Source organism: Triplophysa rosa, linkage group LG15 (genome assembly GCF_024868665.1).
Source record: "Triplophysa rosa linkage group LG15, Trosa_1v2, whole genome shotgun sequence".
NCBI classification, from domain to species: domain Eukaryota; kingdom Metazoa; phylum Chordata; class Actinopteri; order Cypriniformes; family Nemacheilidae; genus Triplophysa; species Triplophysa rosa.
This window is the reverse complement of record NC_079904.1, coordinates 1,963,162-1,984,408: the sequence shown is the minus strand read 5'-3', so window position 1 is coordinate 1,984,408 and position 21,247 is coordinate 1,963,162. Positions and strand designations below refer to the sequence as shown.

The 21,247-nt window shown below is 39.3% G+C and overlaps 4 protein-coding genes across 4 annotated transcripts; 2 read left to right on the top strand and 2 right to left on the bottom strand.

Annotated features, from left to right (window-relative positions):
- Positions 1–3,549: 3,549 nt before the first annotated feature.
- Positions 3,550–5,585, bottom strand: arf6a (ADP-ribosylation factor 6a). Its single transcript, XM_057353756.1, has 2 exons — positions 5,439–5,585; positions 3,550–5,306 (listed from the first exon to the last, which is right to left on the bottom strand). The coding sequence occupies exon 2, from the start codon at positions 4,773–4,775 to the stop codon at positions 4,248–4,250; it is 528 nt and encodes a 175-aa protein (XP_057209739.1). The 5' UTR covers positions 4,776–5,306; positions 5,439–5,585; the 3' UTR covers positions 3,550–4,247.
- A 1,000-nt stretch (positions 5,586–6,585) lies between these two features.
- On the top strand, positions 6,586–12,869 carry prpf39 (PRP39 pre-mRNA processing factor 39 homolog (yeast)). The gene is made up of 14 exons (XM_057353676.1): positions 6,586–6,716; positions 7,798–8,321; positions 8,403–8,528; positions 8,875–8,993; positions 9,076–9,243; positions 9,331–9,493; positions 9,889–9,996; positions 10,270–10,434; positions 10,839–10,965; positions 11,081–11,349; positions 11,589–11,773; positions 11,872–11,946; positions 12,148–12,265; positions 12,396–12,869. The coding sequence occupies exons 1-14, from the start codon at positions 6,704–6,706 to the stop codon at positions 12,480–12,482; spliced, it is 2,247 nt and encodes a 748-aa protein (XP_057209659.1). The 5' UTR covers positions 6,586–6,703; the 3' UTR covers positions 12,483–12,869.
- A 700-nt stretch (positions 12,870–13,569) lies between these two features.
- Positions 13,570–14,947, top strand: faua (FAU ubiquitin like and ribosomal protein S30 fusion a). The gene is made up of 5 exons (XM_057352941.1): positions 13,570–13,628; positions 14,161–14,243; positions 14,329–14,473; positions 14,599–14,654; positions 14,760–14,947. The coding sequence occupies exons 1-5, from the start codon at positions 13,577–13,579 to the stop codon at positions 14,883–14,885; spliced, it is 462 nt and encodes a 153-aa protein (XP_057208924.1). The 5' UTR covers positions 13,570–13,576; the 3' UTR covers positions 14,886–14,947.
- A 1,465-nt stretch (positions 14,948–16,412) lies between these two features.
- Positions 16,413–18,331, bottom strand: fkbp3 (FKBP prolyl isomerase 3). Its single transcript, XM_057353195.1, has 7 exons — positions 18,197–18,331; positions 17,792–17,893; positions 17,563–17,661; positions 17,191–17,326; positions 16,913–16,980; positions 16,736–16,833; positions 16,413–16,629 (listed from the first exon to the last, which is right to left on the bottom strand). The coding sequence occupies exons 1-7, from the start codon at positions 18,299–18,301 to the stop codon at positions 16,575–16,577; spliced, it is 663 nt and encodes a 220-aa protein (XP_057209178.1). The 5' UTR covers positions 18,302–18,331; the 3' UTR covers positions 16,413–16,574.
- Positions 18,332–21,247: the final 2,916 nt, after the last annotated feature.

Below are 21,247 nucleotides of genomic sequence, written 5' to 3'. Positions count from 1 at the left end.
TCTTCTAATAACTATGTCAATAAATACATCTTATTTATCAAACAACGTGGTTAATTAAAATGTTTTGTATTTTATTTGTAGTAAGATAGGAGCATGCTTAAAGTTTTCTCTTGCAGGTTTACTCCAGACATTAAAGTGAATTTGAATGTCTTTTAAAAACGCTCAAAGCTGATTTAATGACCACACTTTACCGCCATCATACTGAAGTATGTTTGCTACATAACTGTGGCTTACTTTCTTTCTATAGGAAGGAAGGAAATACAGCTGATGCTCATTTGTTCTCTTTCCCCTGTATTGTTTTCTGTCTTCGTGAGAACAGAATACTCACCGCACAGACTCCAGTCGGTCACCACGGAAACCAGAGACATTTCCAGCTCTGTAAAGCTATCTGGTCTGCTCATCCACTTCTGAGGGACCCCTTAGAAACCAGAGACAATGCAGTCATGCTTCTTATTGAAGGTTGGGAGTGAGAACTGATACAAAATATTGAAATAAAAAGTTCATATACTGCAGCTTCTGTAAACGCTTAGAGGGTAAAGCCCAACCCTAAGTATTGAACTACATCACACCAAACCAGAGTTATTATAGTTTTGATTTTAGTATTATTTAGGTTTATTACTATTTTTAATTAGCTTTTATTTTGAGCTTTTTCGTTTTTATGTAAAATTTTGTTAAAGTTTTAGCCATTTTGGTGAATGCTTTTTATCATTTTATAATTATTATTATTTTTTTTATGTTGCTAAATGAAATTTTTATTTTAGTTTCTTTTAGTTTTTGTTCATTATTATAATTTTAGTGCTTTAAACTTATTTCAGTTTATATTTAAGGCAACATTTACATTTTTACTTCAGTTAAGTTTTTCAAAAAAAATGTAACTCCGTATTTTATCTGATTTCAATGAGAAACGTTTTCAAAGTTTTTATTATAGTAAACTAAAATAACCTTGCACCAAACTCTAGCAATGTGGCACCGAGTTCTGTAATGCAAACACAACACATTATAGTTCAGAAATGTACAAATCTAGTCACGCACACATAACTTATACTCGTTCACAGGAATATTGATTCAAAGCTCAAGGATTACAAGACAGTGAGTGACACGAGAGTTACAGGATCAGTTTGTGCAGGCAAACAAACCTCATTGTGTCACAAAGAAACTTGAAACCAGGTCCTTTTCATCAGCTTGCAACAAGTGTATTCTGTTACTAAAACAAGTCATACCTCATAAAAACATCACACAACACACAGATTAACACATTAAAAGTGGTTTGTCCAAAATGTAAACCAATGCAAATCTGTTTCACTGAATCTAACGACACCTTCAATTGTGTTGAGTACAATAATGAGTTCAGACTGTTGAACCAAAGAGAATACAACACGATAATAAAGAGAGCCTGTGGATATTTCTGTTGAAAAACCACACCGGTCGTCTTACATCAGGCACTGACATCACTTCCTGTGTCTGCAGAAGTGACGAACGAGTAGACAAAGATACAGTTGATACAGAAGTGATGACTTCATGATAGTTTGCACGCATGTAAAGTTGTGCTATGAAATACACTAAAACACGCATTGATTTGTGATACATTTCAGTTTCACTTTTATTTACTCTCATGTCATTCTTTCGTCAGTGGAACACAAAAGAAGATATTTTGAGAAATGTCTCAGTGGTTTTATGTTCATCAAGTGGAAGTCAATGAGGTTTCATTCTTCAAAATATCTTCTTTTGTGTTCTGAAGAAGAAAGTCATACAGGTTTGGAATGACATGAGTACAGTAAATGAAAATAAAAGACTGTAGATGTAAAGAGCACAGGCTGTAACGGGTGGATCGTGTCCTCAGTAACTGTGATGGGATGGTTTTTATCTCAGTTTCTGGTCTGACTCAGCAGGTTAACAGTATCTTCCTCTAATGACGATACACAATTCAGTAAAGCTTCGCAAAGTACAACACGTTCTCCGGTGACAAACCGGTTGTCTTCTACTGCGTCAAATGACATTTGCAACACAACTTTTCCAGGCCTTTAAAGATTTCTCCATTTATAAGGAGAGGAAGTTTCTTTCTTAGATATAGTGCTCCGTCTAAACACACACACAGCGATTGAAGTTTTAATCATTATGTTCAAAACATGTTGCTTTATTGACTGAGTTGAGTAAGTCGTCTCATGTTGTCGCTGAATGTATTTAAAACGTTAAGCTTCTGTGTGTCAGGTGAAACTCCACTGAAACTCGCTGAACAAACAACAGTGTTTCAATGGTAAACTGCAGGATTACTGTATCGCTAGAGAGATCGAGCTAATCCAAAAAACCTCAGCACCTCCCTCATGTTGCTCCTGTTTGTTGTCTGGGTGTAATTTCACACTCTTTGACTGTAAGATGATGACAACACACTCATGAGAATCTTTCTGTTTCCACTGTATTTTACGTCACTGGAATTCCCTGACAAACACTGCAAAAAATCGGAGAACTCACAAAAGTCTGTATCGTTCAGGAGTGTAAAAAATCTTAATGGTCCGACAAAAAGGCTTATTTTAATAATCCAAACTATCACTTTTTTACATTTTGAGGTGAAATTAAGTGTTAACTTTCAGTAGACGGTAGTTTAAACGGGTCACGATCAGTCAATCATTTCATACTTGTTTCTTTGTCTGACAACAGAACATATGTAAATGAGAACAGCTTTTTTTACATTTGGCTGTATTAAATACAGTATAGAGAGTAGGAGAGAAGCATAATAGTTGTAAAGTGCCAAAAAAATAGAGAACACAAATATGGCGTGATGACATCATGTACATGCTAATAAGTAAATGATGTCACCTGACCTTTCATTTAAAATAGTTGGCGAAATGAACTGGTTGCACGGGTGAAATGTGACCTGGAGATGTTTTCTTGAGATTCACACAGATATGTATTAAATACTGAAATACAAGCTATGAGATCCTCGGCGATGCATGCCAGGAGTGAGAACAAGTCGAAATGTCTGTTAATCAAATAAGTTGCAAAACATCTCCGCAGCATTTTTCTGCCAAGTATCACTTTAAAAGATGTGATATCCAAAACACAAAGATCTACACTTTGGCATAAAATGAATTTTGACATTTTAGGTTCCGCAGAACACATCAAGAAGATACGATCACATTGTTGGATGTATATAGATTTTATTTTCATGAGCATAACAAATATGTCAAAATAATAAAACAAAGCATTTATCAATAATTACGAGAATTTCACGTGGAAAGGAAGGCTTGGTTTGATTTGTGCGGTTTATGGTTTAGGTTTGAGGAGAACAGGTACCAGATACATATCACATATGGGTTAAGATGCCTGAATTAGTTTAGTTTCCAAAAGTTTAGAAACACCCAATGCAAAGGGCCCTTAAACACCAAATGATTTCCAGGATTTTAAATAGCTCAGCCGTGTCTCAAGCACCTTTGGTCCGTCTCGCTCAAGAAAGGGCCAAAACTGAGTAAATACTTGTTGCAATGGAAAGCTACCCAAAACAAGAACAACTTTGAAGCGTTGTCGTAGAAAACAATGAATTCTTTGAGCAACTTCTGCTTGGATTTATTTATTTGAATGCTCCATACTGTAAATATTCTCCATACATTCGTTACGTGTGTTGGCACAGAGGTAAACAAACAAGCTGCCATTTTGTGGGCTAACAACTGGATCTTCAGATAAAAAAAAAACTCAGCCAAGCGCTACCTGGACTGCAAGGAAGAACTTTGAAAGTAATACTTTACACCGCAAATAAAAAATATTTTTCTTAATTAGTATTGACTTTTTTTGGTTTAAACAAAACAACAAAAATCAAGCAAATTTGTGAAAGATACTAAGACTTGTTTTCTGAGCATATAGTTTTAATTAATTTGTCTTACCATAGTGACAAATAGTTATTTTCTTTATGCATTAAATAAGAAACAACTATAATTGGGAACAGTAAGACCACACGTTCTGAGAACAAGTCATCTGGTTTTAAGAATAAATTGACAAAGACAAAAATACTGGTGAAGAAACGGGTTTTTGCATGAAATATTCAGAGACAGTCAAACAAACGCAACAGAGATTATAGTGCTAAAAGGAACGTAAGCGCGTGCCAAACGAAAAGGCGAACGAAAGAAAAAGATGTTCAACAAAATCTAAAATAAAAATCAAACTTTACAGACAGATCTGAAGCCAAAGTTAATGTTAATTGCTTCTGGATTTTCTTTGCCGTTGCTCACTCTTTTCTGCTCGATGGGATGGATGCATTACGATTTGTAATTCGACGTGAGCCAGGTGAGCCCTTCATAGAGTCCATCGCCCGTCGTAGCGCAGGACGGCTGAACGTACCAATTTCGATCTCTGATCCGGGTCAAGCCGAGCTTCTCTTGGATCTCGTGTGGTTTCATCGCATCCGGCAGGTCTTGCTTATTGGCGAAGATCAGAATGATGGCATCCCTCATTTCACGGTCATTGATGATGCGATGCAGCTCCTGTCTGGCCTCGTCTATCCGATCTCTATCCGCACAGTCCACAACGAAGATCAGTCCCTGGGTGCCGGTGTAGTAGTGCCGCCAAAGGGGTCGGATCTTGTCTTGACCACCGACGTCCCAAACGTTGAACTTGACGTTTTTATAGGTGACGGTCTCCACGTTGAAGCCGACGGTGGGAATGGTGGTAACAGACTGTCCCAGTTTAAGTTTGTAAAGGATTGTTGTCTTGCCGGCAGCATCAAGTCCAAGCATCAATATTCTCATCTCCTTGTTGCCAAAGATCTTCGAAAGCATCTTCCCCATCTTGTTGGCTGTTCATATATTACGATGGTTGCGAAGAAGGAAAAAAACACAGGGGTGTCTGGCTTTGCAGCTTTGGCAAGAAATAAGTGACTTCACACAAAATATTGCTGCAAGATGAGCGTCTCAAATCGACTTGTGTCCAAACCTTGCCAGGCGTTAGTTACAAAAACCCAATATAGCACGCATAACCAATGACTCACATCTGATACAGTGTGCACAAGGGGAAACAGAAACCACTATGCAAGCAACTTGTGAACTAGCGAGGGCGTAGAGACCCTCAAACTCTCAAACTCCAGAAAAATACAGCTCCTCGCCTCCAAAACAAGATCTTTAAGGGTTTGTAATTTAAAAAAGTGAAGCTGTATTGATCGACAACGGGCCTTTCTGTTCAGTTCCGACTTCACCCTCGCATTCAATCGGTCTGACTTCTGTTTGAGACTTCCGACGTTCGGGTCCTTCTCTCAGTCAGGTGGGAATCAGATGAAGACCTCCAGAGGTCAGCGGTTCATGCCGACTCTCCCTCTTCTCTCCCTGAAACACCAGAGAAAAGGGAGGGGTGTCAAACAACTTTAATCGGCCACTCTTATTCTTACTTTCCCGTCGCGTGCTACTCGTACTGAAACCCCTAAATGCGGCTAACGTACACGAGCGCGCGCCATTTACCTTCATATGACGGCAGCCCTTCTCTCTCACCCCGGGTGGGTTCTCGCCCCTCTTTCCTCTCCGGTCGCTCCTTCGGTCCCGGTCGAGCTGCTGCTGTCGGTGTTACCGGAAAAGGTGCGGACCTGCCTCAGCCGCCACTTCCTCTCTTTTTCGCTCAGGCGCACTGCGCCATTTGCCATTCGGGCTCTCGAATCGTACTACGGCGAGGGCTCTTTCTTCATATTCATGAGGGGCGCTTCGCTATTGGACAGACGGCGTGTGCGTCAGCGCGTCTTTGTTGTTAGTTAACGATCACGCAAAGAAGGCGGAGGATCGCCGAAAGGGTGGGCGTGACCTTGTTAACATTCACAAGGAAAAAAGTCCCAAAAGTAGATTTATTGAAGCGTTTACGTACATTTAGCGTCGTTTTTTTGCAAAGGGGCTCACGGATGACAAACACACGAAATGTATTTACCCACGGTTCGAAAAGCGACGTCCGCATGAAGTGATTAATATTCAGGAGTTCAGCATTCGCCATATCATAGTAGGATTTGTAATGCGAGTCGAGCTCGAGCTGAATGAAATGGATGCCATTCAGACTCGAGTGCGCTCGCGCTGCTCTTGTAGCATGTGATCTGTTTCAAACAGGATAAATGGGACATTTGCAGTGTGGTGAAAGAAACGTTCAAACCGATCAACCTAGAGCATTTTTGCATAAAGTACATTTGTACATTCAAATTCAGACAAACTGCTAAGTGGCATCATTTTACGTCGTTGGGGTGTAACTCATGACGTGATCGCGTGTTCAAAAAATGCCTAGTTTTTACATACAAAACAACGCAATCTTTTAGAGCCTTTATCGAGATGTTTTTAAGTGATGGGGTTGTTGTTTTATTTTCTTGTTTTAACATAAAGTGTAACGAAGTAAAATACTTTCTAAGTAATGTAAGAATGTTTATTTAACAGTTATCTATTCTATATCTAAGAATTATTTTTCAAAGTATGCCATTGAATATTAAATTATAATAAAAAAACAACAAATACTTGATTTCTACTGGGCATGTGAGCAACACAATAACTCAAATTTAAAAGGGAAGAGTGTCTAACGTGGTACAGCGACGCACCCCTATCGGTCACAGAGTGCCATGCAGTCATTAAAGTCTTTTGTCGCGCATGCGCAGGGCATTTTCGTTCATTTCGTTGCAGCGCGGCCGCCTGACCGCATGTTATCAACCGATAATATTTGATATACGTTGTTAAAATATTTCCCATTTCAACCCAGTTTCATGGAAGATTCTGGTAAGTATTAATAACATCGTAGGTTTTCATCAACTGATACGTGGTTTGTGTGTTTTTGTTTTTAAAAACTGAGGTAAATTAGCGCCGTCGAGTATTTAGCAGTTTAGCTAGCGCGTGAAGAGGCCAGGCCGAAACCAGACGGACCGAACCGAAAGAGTTTAAAATGTTTATGTCGGTGTGCAAAGAATAATTAATTTATACACGCTGGATTTGAGTCTAACGCGTTTTTAAAGCCAGCTTTGCGTTACTAGATAAAGAAACCAGCTAACGTTAGCTAGTTTAGCGAACTAACTTCGACGTTTAATAGATTTTCTTGACCAGGAAGCTCGAGGAATTTATGCTCGTAACGAAATACAAAAAACAGTTTTACAATAACGTTACATTAGTTACAGAAAAACGCAAATAACAACCAGTACAAGAAAATGAATGCGAAAGAAAAAAGGGGACAAATCATTGCAACGTGAGAATTAACGTTACACGTCACTAAAGTAAGAATGCAAATTGCACAGAGATCATATTTACATATGTTTTTTCGTAATTTTTATACTTTCGTGTAATGGCTTGCTGAGTAATACTTTTTTTTTACTTTACTTTGACATCGATGTGTTAAGTTCATGTGTGAGAGTTTTGGGCTTTGGTCGTGTTTACACATGGGTCTGTTAGACTTTGACTTTAAATAACACAAACTTGGCACTCGGATCAATCACACGTGTAATCAGACGGACAAATATTTCACAATAACCAGTAGCGGACATTGAAATCTGTTTGCTGTGCTTCTTAGCAGTTCTCATATGTATCTCCAGTGTCTTTTAAGATACAATAGGCCTATATACTCTACAGGCCGGTATGAAAAGTAAAAAATGCCCCTGAGATGTCAATGTACAGGTGACGGTGTTCTATAAAGATAGCCTCATGAAAACGAATGCTATTTACAAAACTAAATCTAATGGCTGATCAGCAAGATTCTAAAAATCTTCGTGATATTCCCTTCATTTGTTAATTTTTGGCCAACACAGATACATTGAAACGCATACACTCTCACACTATTTTCATGTGAATTATTTTGCTCTGGCTGTTTCAGGTACACCCATGACGGGGATGTTAGACACAAATGCCCCCGACAACGGGGACGCGCCTGCTATGGAGGTTGCAGGAAACGAAAATGCCACAGACCCAACTGCCACCGACTGGACTGCGGGACAGGTTCCTCTCGCAGACCAGGAAAACGACCAGATGCAACAGGCCTCCGGTGTGGAGCAGTACCAGCTGTACTCGAAGGAGCAATTGAAGTCTGCGGCACAGAACATTGAGCAGGCGGATCCCAGCCAAGCAAACTCCGGGGAGGTTGTTGAACAGCCTCCGGAATCAAACGGCCAGCATACAGACCAATCAACAGAGAAACCGGCAGGAGAGGGCGACTCAGAGAGCCCTTCCAACATGGAGCTTGAGGATGCGCCCAAAGAGGAGGCAGAAGAAGCGACAGATGCTGCTGTGGAACAAGAACCTGCGCTTCCATCTGAGTACGAGAGGCTCTCTAAGGTCGTGGAAGATAATCCTGAAGATTTCAACGGCTGGGTTTATCTTCTGCAGTATGTTGAACAAGAGGTAAGTGCTTTGACTTCATAATGAGGAATCATAATCGGTGTAAACATTCTTCAGTGCTTTAAATATTTCCTTCTGTTATAGAACCACCTGGTTTCTTCGAGGAAAGCATTTGATGAGTTTTTCCTGCACTATCCCTACTGTTATGGGTACTGGAAGAAATATGCCGACATTGAGAAGAAACATGGCTGTATACAGATGGCAGATGAGGTAAAGACAGTCAGCACTAAATGTTTAAGTGCTGATGGAGCTGTTTGCTTTTTATACTTGCTTTTTATGATCACTAACTCAGGGTTGTTTTTCATCCCAAAAGAAATATTATAGAAATTGTTTTGCACAAACAAAATGAAGTTTTTAAAACCATTAACATTCCTTGTGTGTCATAAAAAGTCACAATACAAAAAGTCAGCCACGATTCATTAAAAACAAATATGAGTTAATTTGGGAGTGACATATGACATGTTTTTGTGTTCTACAGTTGCTTTGTGATGCTGTGTGTGTATTGTAAAAACAACATGATACAAATGTATTCATTTGAATGTTATTTCTTTCGCAGGTGTATCGCCGTGGCCTGCAGGCCATCCCACTCAGTGTGGACCTGTGGCTTCATTACATTACGTTCCTAAGAGAGAACCAAGACAACAGTGACGGAGAGGCTGAAAACCGCATTAGAGCGTGAGTACACCCACCCCGTCTCACCTGAACTACCCTGAACGTTTTCTAGGACTGATTTAAGTAGAAGTGTTCTATGGTTTAGGTCATACGAGCACGCAGTACTCGCCTGTGGGACAGACTTCCGCTCTGACCGTCTGTGGGAAGCTTACATCAACTGGGAGACGGAGCAGAACAAACTGGCCAACGTCACGGCCGTATACGACCGCATCCTCTGCATTCCTACTCAGCTCTACTCCCAGCACTTTCAGAAGTGAGTACTGCTGTTCGAGCCAAACAAATTCGTTTAGAGTTTTGAGATGCCTTTCGTAATTTAAAATGAATATCGCACCATCTTCAGGTTCAAAGAACATGTTCAGAACAACAACCCAAAGTACTTTTTGTCTGAGGAAGAGTTTGTGCAGCTTCGAGTGGAACTGGCCAACGCTAACAGACCCGATGGGGACGACGCCCCCGGCGAAGAACTTCCTCCTGGCGTAGAGGACCTCCCAGATCCAGCTAAGGTAAGAGCGTCACTTGTTTGAAGTTTTACAAAACATTGCAGAGGTCGGGGGGCCCTTCCTGATCCTGGAGACAAGCAAAACTTGTACAGGTTTGAAGGTGTCTTTCCGTTAGCAGCCCAGCTGAGGGTCCGGGTTGGCATCCAATAAGGGACATGGGCTAAAAGTGGGACGGGATCGTGGCGAATGACACCGTCCCCTGACCCCTCCCAGCACCAGGGCTCGTTCCACAGCTGATTCACTGGGTGTGCATACCGTACTGTTCTACTCACCACAACCTGCTTGTTTCTGTCAAAGTCATGGTGACGTAAACCCTTTGTGTAGCTGGACATCAGACGAGATAAGTTATTGTCTTCTTCATGATGTGATTGATCAGGACGGTGTGTTTCTCCCTTCAGAGAGTGACGGAGATCGAGAACATGAGGCACAAAGTCACCGAGACTCGGCAGGAGATATTCAACCATAACGAGCACGAAGTCAGCAAGCGCTGGGCGTTTGAAGAGGGGGTGAGTTAGCATGACCTTTCAAGCAACACTGTCGCTTATAGTTAATGATTTATAGAAACATCTAAATTTTCAACTTTGTGCTGCAGACATGAATGATCCTCAAACATGCAGCTTGTTGAGGAGAGAGATAAATTTTGTAATCAGACTTTTCACCAACATTTTTCATCTACCTTTGGTAATCCTGAGGACAATTAAATTTCTTAAACTAAATCAAATTGTTGTTGATTATGATGACGTGCCCATCGTTCTCACTCAGTCATTTTGTTCCTCTAGATAAAGCGTCCGTACTTCCATGTCAAAGCCTTGGAGAAGACCCAGCTGAACAACTGGAGAGAGTACCTGGAGTTTGAGCTGGAGAACGGCACGCCGGAGCGAGTCGTGGTTCTGTTCGAGCGCTGCCTGATCGCCTGTGCGCTGTATGAGGAGTTTTGGATCAAGGTAGTTAGATGGACCTTCCGCTTCCGCGTCATTCCCTCTGTCCACCCCTTTGCTTCCCCATCAACGATTTCATCACTTCCACAGTAAAACTACCTGCCCTCTTTGCGTGTAACGTTGATATTTGACTGTATCTGTTATATTAGGAGATGGCCTGCTTGCCACAAGATTTGACTGCAGCATTTGCCAACTCCGTTGCACCTCTCCGTCTTCTTCTACCTTACAGAAACTTATCTTATTGGTTCCATGAAGGTGCTGATGGGTTTAAAACAGAAATTCTCAAAACGATCTTGTCAATGGAAATTCACCAGTGCGGGAATGTGAAATGAAAGCTCAATTTTTATGTGTTTTTTTCCCTGTTCTTCTGTTATTTCTTCTGTCTCTCCTGTCCTGCTTTTCCTCTGAAGTACGCCAAGTATCTCGAGAGCTACAGCGTTGAAGGAGTGAGGCACATCTACAAGAAGGCCTGCACCATTCACATGCCCAAGAAACCCACGGTTCACCTACTCTGGGCGGCTTTTGAGGAGCAACAAGGTAAAGATGAGCATCATGTTCTTGACCTTATGCCTTCGGATTCTCAATGTATTCAGAATTGTGCAGCTCTACTTATCTATATGCCCTTGATTTTTAAATGTGTTTTTGTTTACAGGAAACATTGATGAGGCGCGCAGAATTTTGAAAGAGGTAGAGGAGGGTGTTCTGGGTTTGGCCATGGTGAGGCTACGCAGGGTGAGTCTGGAGCGTCGTCATGGGAACATGGATGAATCTGAGGCCTTGTTGCGTGATGCCATCGCAAACGGGAGGAACAGCGGCGAGTCGTCGTTCTACGCTGTGAAACTGGCACGGCAACTGGTGAAAGTGCAGAAGAGCATCGACAAAGCCAAGACCGTGCTGCTGGAGGCTGTGGAGAAAGATGAGGTGTGTATGATTTCATACGCGATTCATGTTACTAGGTGTATTACACACTTCATCTATTTTTGTTCTCTGAGAATGCCATGATCCTGCAACATCATGTTTGCCGCCAACATTGTTGCTGAAATCTGAGACTTTTTAACAATTGCCCATTAAAAAGCACACTAAAATCAGCTCTACTGGTGAGTGCTGTTTCATGTTGCATGTTTGAAGATGTACAAAAGGTGTCATCATATTTTTTCCAGACGAATCCAAAGCTGTACCTGAACCTGCTTGAGATGGAGTACAGCAGTGACATTCAGCAGAACGAAGCCAACATCATCGCCTGCTTTGATCGAGCGTTGAGCAGCTCGATGTCTCTAGAATCACGCATCACATTTGCCCAGCGCAAAGTTGAGTTTCTGGAAGACTTCGGCATTGATATCAATGTGTAAGTACAGATCTCATTTCAGAAGACAAGTGGTACCAGAAGGATTCTCTGTCTCTATAATGGATTTCTTTGAGAGGTAATCCGTGTTTTTCTCACAGACTTGTGGCTGCGTATGAAGAGCATCAGAAGCTTGTTAAGGAGAGTGATTCTTTGAAGAGGAAATCGGAGGATGGGTAAGCTAAAGCCACAAAGATGACACACTGAGCTCTGTAAAAGCTGCTGAATATCTGTAATGCCTGGCTCATGACATGTTGTTTTGCTTTGTTTAACATAAGTCATGTTTATGTATATATATATCATATAGATACATGGTCTGTCAAATGACATTTATTAATAATAAATGTAAGCACAGTAATTAATTGTGTTTATTGCAGCTCGGAGGAACCAGACTCCAAGAGACAACGAACAGATGACCAATCAGCAGCCTCGGGTCAGATGATGCAGGACATGCAAGCTAATAACGCAGGATACAACTACAACAACTGGTATCAGGTGAGCTGCTGCTGTCACATTACATTTTTGATGCATATTTTTAAATCACAGTGTAAACCAGATTGTTGGTTATGGTTATATTGCGTGTTTGAATTGAATGTTTTGCTTTTTTTTTTGTCTTTGCCATCAGTATAATTCCTGGGGACCTCAGAATTCCTGGGGTCAATACGGCCAGTATGGGCAATATAACCAGTACTACCCACCACCCCCCACATAACGGACTACTACTGCGCCCATGTGAGCTCCATCCAGGAGGACTGCGATCTTTTTACCTACAGCTTCATGTTTCTCATCAACATTCATACTGTCACTCAAAACAGACTAGTGTGGTTTTTTTCTGGCACGTGTTGAAAGTTTAAACGAGCATTCTAACTTCTGTACAAGTGCAAGTGAGTTTTTAATGAAAGGTGCTTGGTTTAGTGAGCCGTCTGTTGCTGGATTAGTTATGTTAGATGAAACATTTACATTTGTGTGGAAGTTGAAGACGTAACACTTTAACCTCATCCATGCTCTCCTAAATGTGATCTTGTTTTCAGAGATAAACATGACATGAATACTTTTTTATTTTGACTTGATTTCATAATAAAGAGATTGACATGCTATACTTCACGGTGGTTCATTTGTGTTTGAATCATATTTAAATATGACTGATGAAAATGAAAAGTAATACTATTGTGTGAAATGGTAATTTCAATGGGTAAAAACTTTGACAAAAGTATTTCAAGATGCATCAGCAGTTAAACAAGCAGGCCTTTTTAACACCAGGTAATGTAGCCACAAAATCATCAACTCTGTCATTTGTGACCTGTTAGGAGGTTTGATTAAGTTCTGCTCTAAAGTAAGTTGTCTTACTACAGTTCAGGGTAGTTTATTCTTGAAGCGGCGTTTGTGTTTAAGGTAATGTATTTGGTTTCTTAATAAATTATATATACTTGACCTTAAAATGTAAAATAAATTACAAATTGACTTCTAATGTTCCAAATGACCATTCAGACCCTTTTTAATCATTATTTTGATAAGGTAAATGAGAATCAATGTTGAGTTGAAATGCTGAGTTAACCATTGAAGTAGTTATTGTGTAACAGTCTTCGAAAAACGGCTTAATGAACAAATAAGAACTAATCGTAATAGATAAGTGAATAAAAATATCTAAGAGTATTTTCTCCCTAAAATAAACTTATTTATCTTTAATAGTCTCATAACCTAAACGTCAAACTTTCAGTAAAAGCGTTTATTTTTTACGTTCGTCACCATGCACGGGCGTGGCCTGTAGGTGACGCGGTTCTCTTCCCATAGTTCTTTGCTGCGCGCATGCGCACTTTCCTTTTCTCGAGCAGTTGTGGTTCGACGAGCATCACTCGACGTAAGGCCTTATGTTCGAATAACAAAATTATCGTTCTAAGACCCTTAATAAACTTGTTAAATTCCTGGTTTGAATATATACGCTTTAGGTGTATTTTCGGTCGATATTCTTACCACAAGTTGTTTCATACTGGTCGTTTATGAGCATTTATTTAAACCGCGTGTGCTCGTGCAGTGCGGTCGTGTATGTTTCGCGCACGCGTGAGAGACTCGCTATTAAAACACTCCAAAGTAACGATAAACTGCCTGTATTCGATAACTGGATAAATAAGTATGGGCTGAGTAAATCTATATGTATGGGTTGGTTAAATCATACTTGGGTGGACGGGTGCAGTTACAGCTGGAGCTTCCTTATTAACGTTACAGTAGAAAAATGCACGGACGTGTTGGAGACATCCAAAGTCGATGTGTAGCACCGTTAAGATATTTGTTGTAATCGTGTCTTCACATATAGTCATTATTGATTGTTTTTATGTTGTTGCCATGATAGGATGCGTCATTTTAACTGGTTAAATGGTTTCTTTGCGTTTCAGTGATCAACATGCAGCTTTTTCTGCGCGCACAGAATCTTCACACCGTTGAGGTGTCCGGACATGAGACTGTCCATGAGATCAAGGTGAGACATAGTTCAGCATTGGGCATGTTAAATGTGTTTTTGGAGAGCAGTTTTTTTCATTGTGGTGTGTTTCTGGATGCTTTAGGCCCGTGTCCAGCTTCTGGAGGGAGTGTCTGTAGAAGATCAGGTTCTTCTGCTGTCTGGTACCCCGCTGGAGAGCGATGCCAGTCTGCTGGATTGTGGCATCACTGAACATTGTACCCTTGAAGTAGCTGCCAGGCTTCTGGGAGGTAAATTTGTTTTAGAATTCAGTTGTTTTAGAATACAAAAATGTGGAATGGGCAAGATCATAAAGTTTAGTTAAGTGTGATTGGCGTGTAATCTGTAAATTATAACATCTGTTTGTGATGTTCAGGTAAAGTTCACGGTTCTCTGGCTCGTGCTGGTAAAGTAAGAGGACAGACACCCAAAGTAAGTGAAATGTTTTCATTATAATTCTGGCATGTTAACCAAAGCCTGTTAGTTGGTTTTATACATTTACGTTTGATTTTGACCGTCATTCTCTGCTGTCTATAGGTGGACAAACAGGAGAAGAAGAAAAAGAAGACTGGCCGCGCCAAGCGTCGTATCCAGTACAACCGGCGCTTCGTGAATGTGGTGCCCACCTTCGGCAAGAAGAAGGGTCCCAACGCAAACTCCTAAATGTTTCCTTTGATTTGTTTGGAGAAATTACATTAATAATAAAGGTTCTTCTCGAACTCAAACTTTGTCTGATTTTAAGTTGATTCATATTTTACTTTCAGATCAAGCGGTCTATGCTGTTAGGCAAAATATTTGAATTTACACAAACACTGATGTAAGAATTTAAACATGTTTGCCAATTTTTCTTTATCAAGCCATTTATGCAGACTGTTTAATATCAAACTGATGCCTTGAGGGTACGTAACTTTCCAGTGTTGCTTCAAGCATTAATGACTATTTAACCCTTTTATGCATAGAGGTCAGAGGAGGATACCTCTAATATGTCATGCAAAAACATACTCGCTGTTCTAGTGGACAGTTAAAATCTTGTTTAATGTTCCCTAAGAGTTATAAAAACATCCTGGTTGAGATCGTCAGAAAATTCATGCATGAAAGTATTCAAGTCTTGTGATATCAGTGGCAAAGTCTGACCTCAGAATCACTGAACTGCTGCAAGAACACGAATGTTTGAAAACCAAAGAACTTACAGGTTATCTTTCTAAAACCAAAACAAATGTAGTGTAGTTAAAATGATTCTAAATATATTACCCGAATAGATGGGAACTCCTTCAATACTCTTCAAAGAGCTTCCCAGAGACCTCCAGAATCTGAATGATGAAATGAAAGGAGGCAACTTTGCAGATGCTAATAAATAACATGCCTTTGATTTATTTTCAGTGGTTTTATTTGCAAAAATTCCCAGTTACACTATAGTTTGATGAGTTAACTTTTGTAAATGGTGTAAAAACAAACAGTGAATAAAGTGTTTCCATCTAATCTAACTGAAGTTTTGTAGTTTATACTATAAAATATTCTCCGACGCTATTTTAACCATTGTACCGTTTGCCAACTTTTTAAACTCACTGCAGGTCAAACCATGAACTTTCATATAGCATTAATGCTCAGAGACATACAGTATGATACTACGTATATAATAAAGCTTTTCATCATGCCTAACAACACCCCTTAGCTGTTATAAAACACACTGTAGCCCACTGCTTTGTGGGGCTTATTGCGTTAATAAAACGGTTATTCAACATGTGTAGCAAGGCCAAGCAACAGACGGCTATGTAATCTGAAATTGGCTCTTACATGAGTCACTATGGGAAATTATGCAATAAAAATAAAACAAACCCTTTAAAAACTTGGAGGCTTGAAATGGGTTTTCGAACCAGCAAAGGTTGACATCTGTGCTAAAGTAAGTATAGTATAGTTAAAACTTTTGATAAAACCCTTTTTTTTCATGGTAAGGTAGGTAGACAGTTTCACGGAATTGCCCATTTAAAAGGGGTATGTTTTTACTGTAAGAATAGCAAACGATAGAGAAGTTAAAGACCCTAGGTCAGGAAGACCTGCTGTAAATGTCTTACCAGAACTTACATCCCTCATATGAAGACATTAAAATCTATTTTATATACACAAAACTTACTATATAAAACAGCAGTGTCTAACATTAAATACAATAGATAAGAAAAACAGCACACCGTATTGTTCAGTGTTTCATTTTATTGTAACATTACAACCATGCAAAAATAGCTTTTGAAGAACTCAGTGTCGCATGACTGAGATGAAACATGGCCATTCCAACATAAAAAGAGAAACAAAATAACATTCGAGTGATACTGAAGTGCTTCTGTGTTTTAGAAGGACTCAATCAATAGACACCAGCTCGACTTCAAATATCAGCTTTGCATTGGGTGGGATTCTGGGTTAAAATGGTTAAGGCAGTTGATTCGATACCTGTATTTTTAGATTTAAAGAACTAGATAAAAATCCGATAAACAAAGCAAAGGATCAATAATAAAGGATACTTTGAGTCCGGCACTCCCTTTCTCCCATACGCCCATTCAGGCTCGATGTCTAATCGAGCGGTTTCGCCTTTACTCATCGTCATCACACCTTCGTCCCACTGCAAGAAAAACATGATTCCAAGAGTTACTGAAACAAATACAGACACGTGAAATTAATAAGTGACATGTTTTATTTACTCCTCTGATGACTTTTCCCAGCCCGACTTTGAAGCTCAGAGGCTTTGACTGCTTCTTTTTCTTTGCAGCTGTGAAAGCAGAATTAAATCTAATGAACTGAATCGCACGAACCAAATCACTAAAACTAAATCACACTGAAAGATTTGAGATTCTGAAATACAAAAGAGATCCATGCCTGCGATTGAAATTCGGACTTCAGGTGTTTAGAAATGCATGTGTGAACTGAATGATGCGAATGGGTTGCAAATGTTTAATTATGGCGCATTAGAGATAATTACATGCAGGTATGTTGGTATCAAACACAGTTCCGTCTTCAAGAGTTCCCGTGTACCAGCAGCCTACTGTATCTCCTTTCTTGGGGAAATTCGCCTTATCGCCTTTCTTAAGGATTGACTTCGTGTATTTAGGAGGACCCTAAAAACACATGAGAGTAAACATGAAATTCAGCAATACATCAACATTGCTAGGCTGAAGAAAAACGAAATGCTGTTTTAGACCGGCAATCATTACAGGTCACTGAAACTTAATGTTCACATTCAATGCATGAAATATCTAAAGGCATGTGCAAAGAAGCTATGGCTAGTTGCTCAAACTTTAACCTTAAACGTGAGCGATAATAAGAACATCAGCCCATAATGTATTGGTGGTACCTCATCTACAGCTTCTATCTTGACTTCTTTAGGGGTGTCATCGATTTTTACAGCTTTGACCTCTTCTGTGACCACATCAATTTCTGTGCCTTTAAACCTCTGAAAAAATGACACACAAAAATAAACATTTACAAACTGCACAGACTCCATCACGTCTCTCTTCATGATGGTGTGATATTCATTCAGTCAAATGCGTTTGTTGGATTTACTTTAAACGCATGGTTGTTACCTTGCTCAAGAACAGCTGGTTGTAGGCTTCAACGAGTTTCTCTTTTGTGGCCGTCTTTGCCACATTCTTGATATTTCCAAGAAGTTTGTGTTCAGCTAGAAACTGGAAATAGATCGTGTATAACAACACATACGTCTCATGTAAATCTGTTTGCACGTTCAACGTCGATGCTTTTGATTAGTATTTTACAAAACATTTGATTACAAATCGGCATTTATCAGTTCCACCTTTTCCAGAATGCATGAATATATATAACACTGCGCACTGTATCTCACGTCACTCACACTGTGTGTCAGTGCGCATGTATAATGCGTACAATAGCGAGTGAGAATTGAACGGGCTCTTTAAGGACTGTATGTCGTTTCACCCATATGTGTCAGTGCGCAGATGTGGTGTGTACACTACCGAGTGCGCTCCGTTATCCCTGAGAAATGTAATGATCTCTCTCTTCGGTACTTCTTCACCTTTTAGCTGTTCATCGCTCCAGTCGCGTGCGGGTTCCGCCGCCATGATGATCAGCAAGACTAACCACGTGCGTATCAACATCCAATCACGCGTCACGTTCTTAAAGCGACAGCGCGCTGTTACTGCTGCAATATATATACATGTGTTATTTGTGTGCGTGCGTGTTTTTATTATATAATACATATTATTATTATTATTAAAAATAACAAATAATGTGAATTTAGCGCAAATGTCAAGTGGAGTTTAGTTCGAATGATAGGGTATATAAGGAAATAATGTGTACAGAGGTGTGTGGTAAATAATGTGGTGTAAAAAAAAAATATATATATATATATATATATAATTAGCCTAATATAATTATTAATATATATATTACACATAGTCAGAAACAAAATGTATAATACAATGCAATGTAAGTCGCTTTGGATAAAAGCGTCTGCCAAATGCATAAATGTAAATAAAACATGATCATTTTGTGCAAAAGGGGTCAAAAACAGAAGATTCAAATTCAAGTGAATAAAAAATATATAATAAAAAAACAGGGACTTAAGTATAGGATGAAAATTATGTTTAATATATCCCTATGATTATATGACTACCTATAAATAACAGAATAAAATATATAACAAAAAAATAAATAAAAAATGCTTTAATAATCCTATTCTATCCTCTTTAAAAACATGTTCAAAGACGCAGGCTTTTGTTCATATGAATTTTTTTAGCCATGCCATCCTTAACAACAATCTATAGTATTTAGCTTTACCCCTATGGAATTCATTCATCCCAAAGTGACTTTTGTTTTTACGGTTAGCCGGCTAATTTTGCATTGTGTAACACTTTAGGGGTGGCTTATGTAATTCTGTCAGAGTTAACTAGTTTTGGTGTGCGTGACCCATATGCATAAATCACAGCCTCTGCTCTGAGGGCCGAGAGAGAGAGAGAGAGAGAGAGAGAGAGAGAGAGAGAGACGCACACGCACACGCACGCACGCACGCACATGCACGCACACGCCTGTTTCATTCTGAACGTGGGCGCATCTCAGAGATTCACCTTTTGAAAATTTGATACAACTTTGAGTGAGAATTTCGTGGATGATTGAAAACAGATAATCCTCGGCATGACTGAAAATGCAGACAGACAGAAAATATCTGTATAAACAGATGAGATTTCATGCAACATTTGACACCGGGGTAAATTTTATCCTAGTGATTAATAAAACACATTTGAACAGGACTGAGAAATGACTGTCACTAAATATTCGACTTATCACAGAAGTAATGACTGTTCTCAAGGGGTGTTGAGAGCAAACACACACATGGGGGCAGTAGATTCACACACACCCACTTTGCTGTCAGACTCATTTCTCACACAGCTTTCATTAGGCTCTAATATTTTCATTTATGATTAAATGAAGAGCAAACTTTTGCTTAAGTCTCATCTGCGTCTCAGATATTTCTCCTAAGGAAAGAGACGGAAATCTGACAAATGTCTCAGAGTTTCATAAGAGATCTCAACAATGTCTTAAACCGAGCTCAGATTTGTCAAGTCTGAAATCAAAAGTCAATATTATTGAAGATCTCAAATTTAAGTCAAATATTTCTCCTCAAAATGACCCAAATCTACAATCTACATTAAGTTTACACCTCCATACTACATTCATGGATGTCAACAAATACTCTCTCGTTTGTTTTTCTTTTATTTCTTCTAAGCTATTTTGTTCTCTGAGAATCGCGAGTGGAAAAGAAAAATCCCATTAATCTCTCAATTGCTTTTTATAAACGGCAATAAAATGAGACATAAGAAGGACAACATACACTAGACGTTTGTCAGAACACTGTCTTTTTGTGTGGGTCTCTGAAGTGAAATATATATTTTTGTACGTTTTTGATAAAGTGCAAAACACATTAGTGATTCTCTTTAATTGCTGTTCTCTGAAAGAAGGTTCAACGGTTTCTGTCAGAGAGAAGTTCAAAAGTGCGGTCTAACGCTTCAGGCAGCAGCTTCACAGAATAACACAGAGTTTATGTCTGGACTACAGAGGAAGGGTCAGTTTGTCTACACATGGCTGCATAACTCTCGACATAGTAATTCGTTTTACTCATGGTCAAACGTCCAAAGAAAAGTACATTTAACTGAAGATTTTAAAACACTTTAACCTCCAACGCTTTCTGCTCTATGCAGAGCCACAAGCTCTATCAAACAGACAGACCCTTTATCTCACGACAAATTTAACAGAAGCTTCATTTTGACTTGGATAACTCACACATAGTTAAAACCTCTGAGATTCTTTTACAAGCTTTACAACGAAACCCACGTATGTTCCACAAATGCATGTTTTATACATCTCGTGTGTCAGTTGAATGTAAGAATCATTATGTATATAAACACACAAAAATAATCAATGTTAAATTCTCTCTAAAGATGATAAAATATTGCAGACCTTATGTGCTTTTACACCAAGTGTTTGTTTTTCTTTTTCTGTATAGTTTCTTAAAGCCATTCTGCATTAACAATAGAATCAATAAACCATCCACGAAAGCTTCTGTGTGCTAAAGTAAAAACTACGTCTGTTGTCATGACTCCTAAAGGTTGAACATGTCTCATATGAAACTCTGCAGCCTGATGTGTCAAAAGAACGAACATTTTTTTTAAATATATGAAGGATTGAAAGAAAAGAAATCGAACATACCTGTGTGTAAAATGTATTTCAATTGTTCAGTCATAAATAGCGATCATGTTTTGAGGTTTTGGAAAGCATCTTTCCTTGCATTCTGTAATTCTCCACAAGATCTGGGTTTGACACTTTCTGACAAGGTTTGTTTTGAATTCCCTGAAGTACAGTGACATCTCAGAGGAAAAGTTTGTTGCTCAAAGGTTGATGAGTTCATTATGTTACGTTAAATAACACTGACTACTGATTGAAAACTTGACAAATCTGAGCTCAGTTTGAGACATCGTTGATAAACCGAGACGCAGAAGAGACTTCAGAAT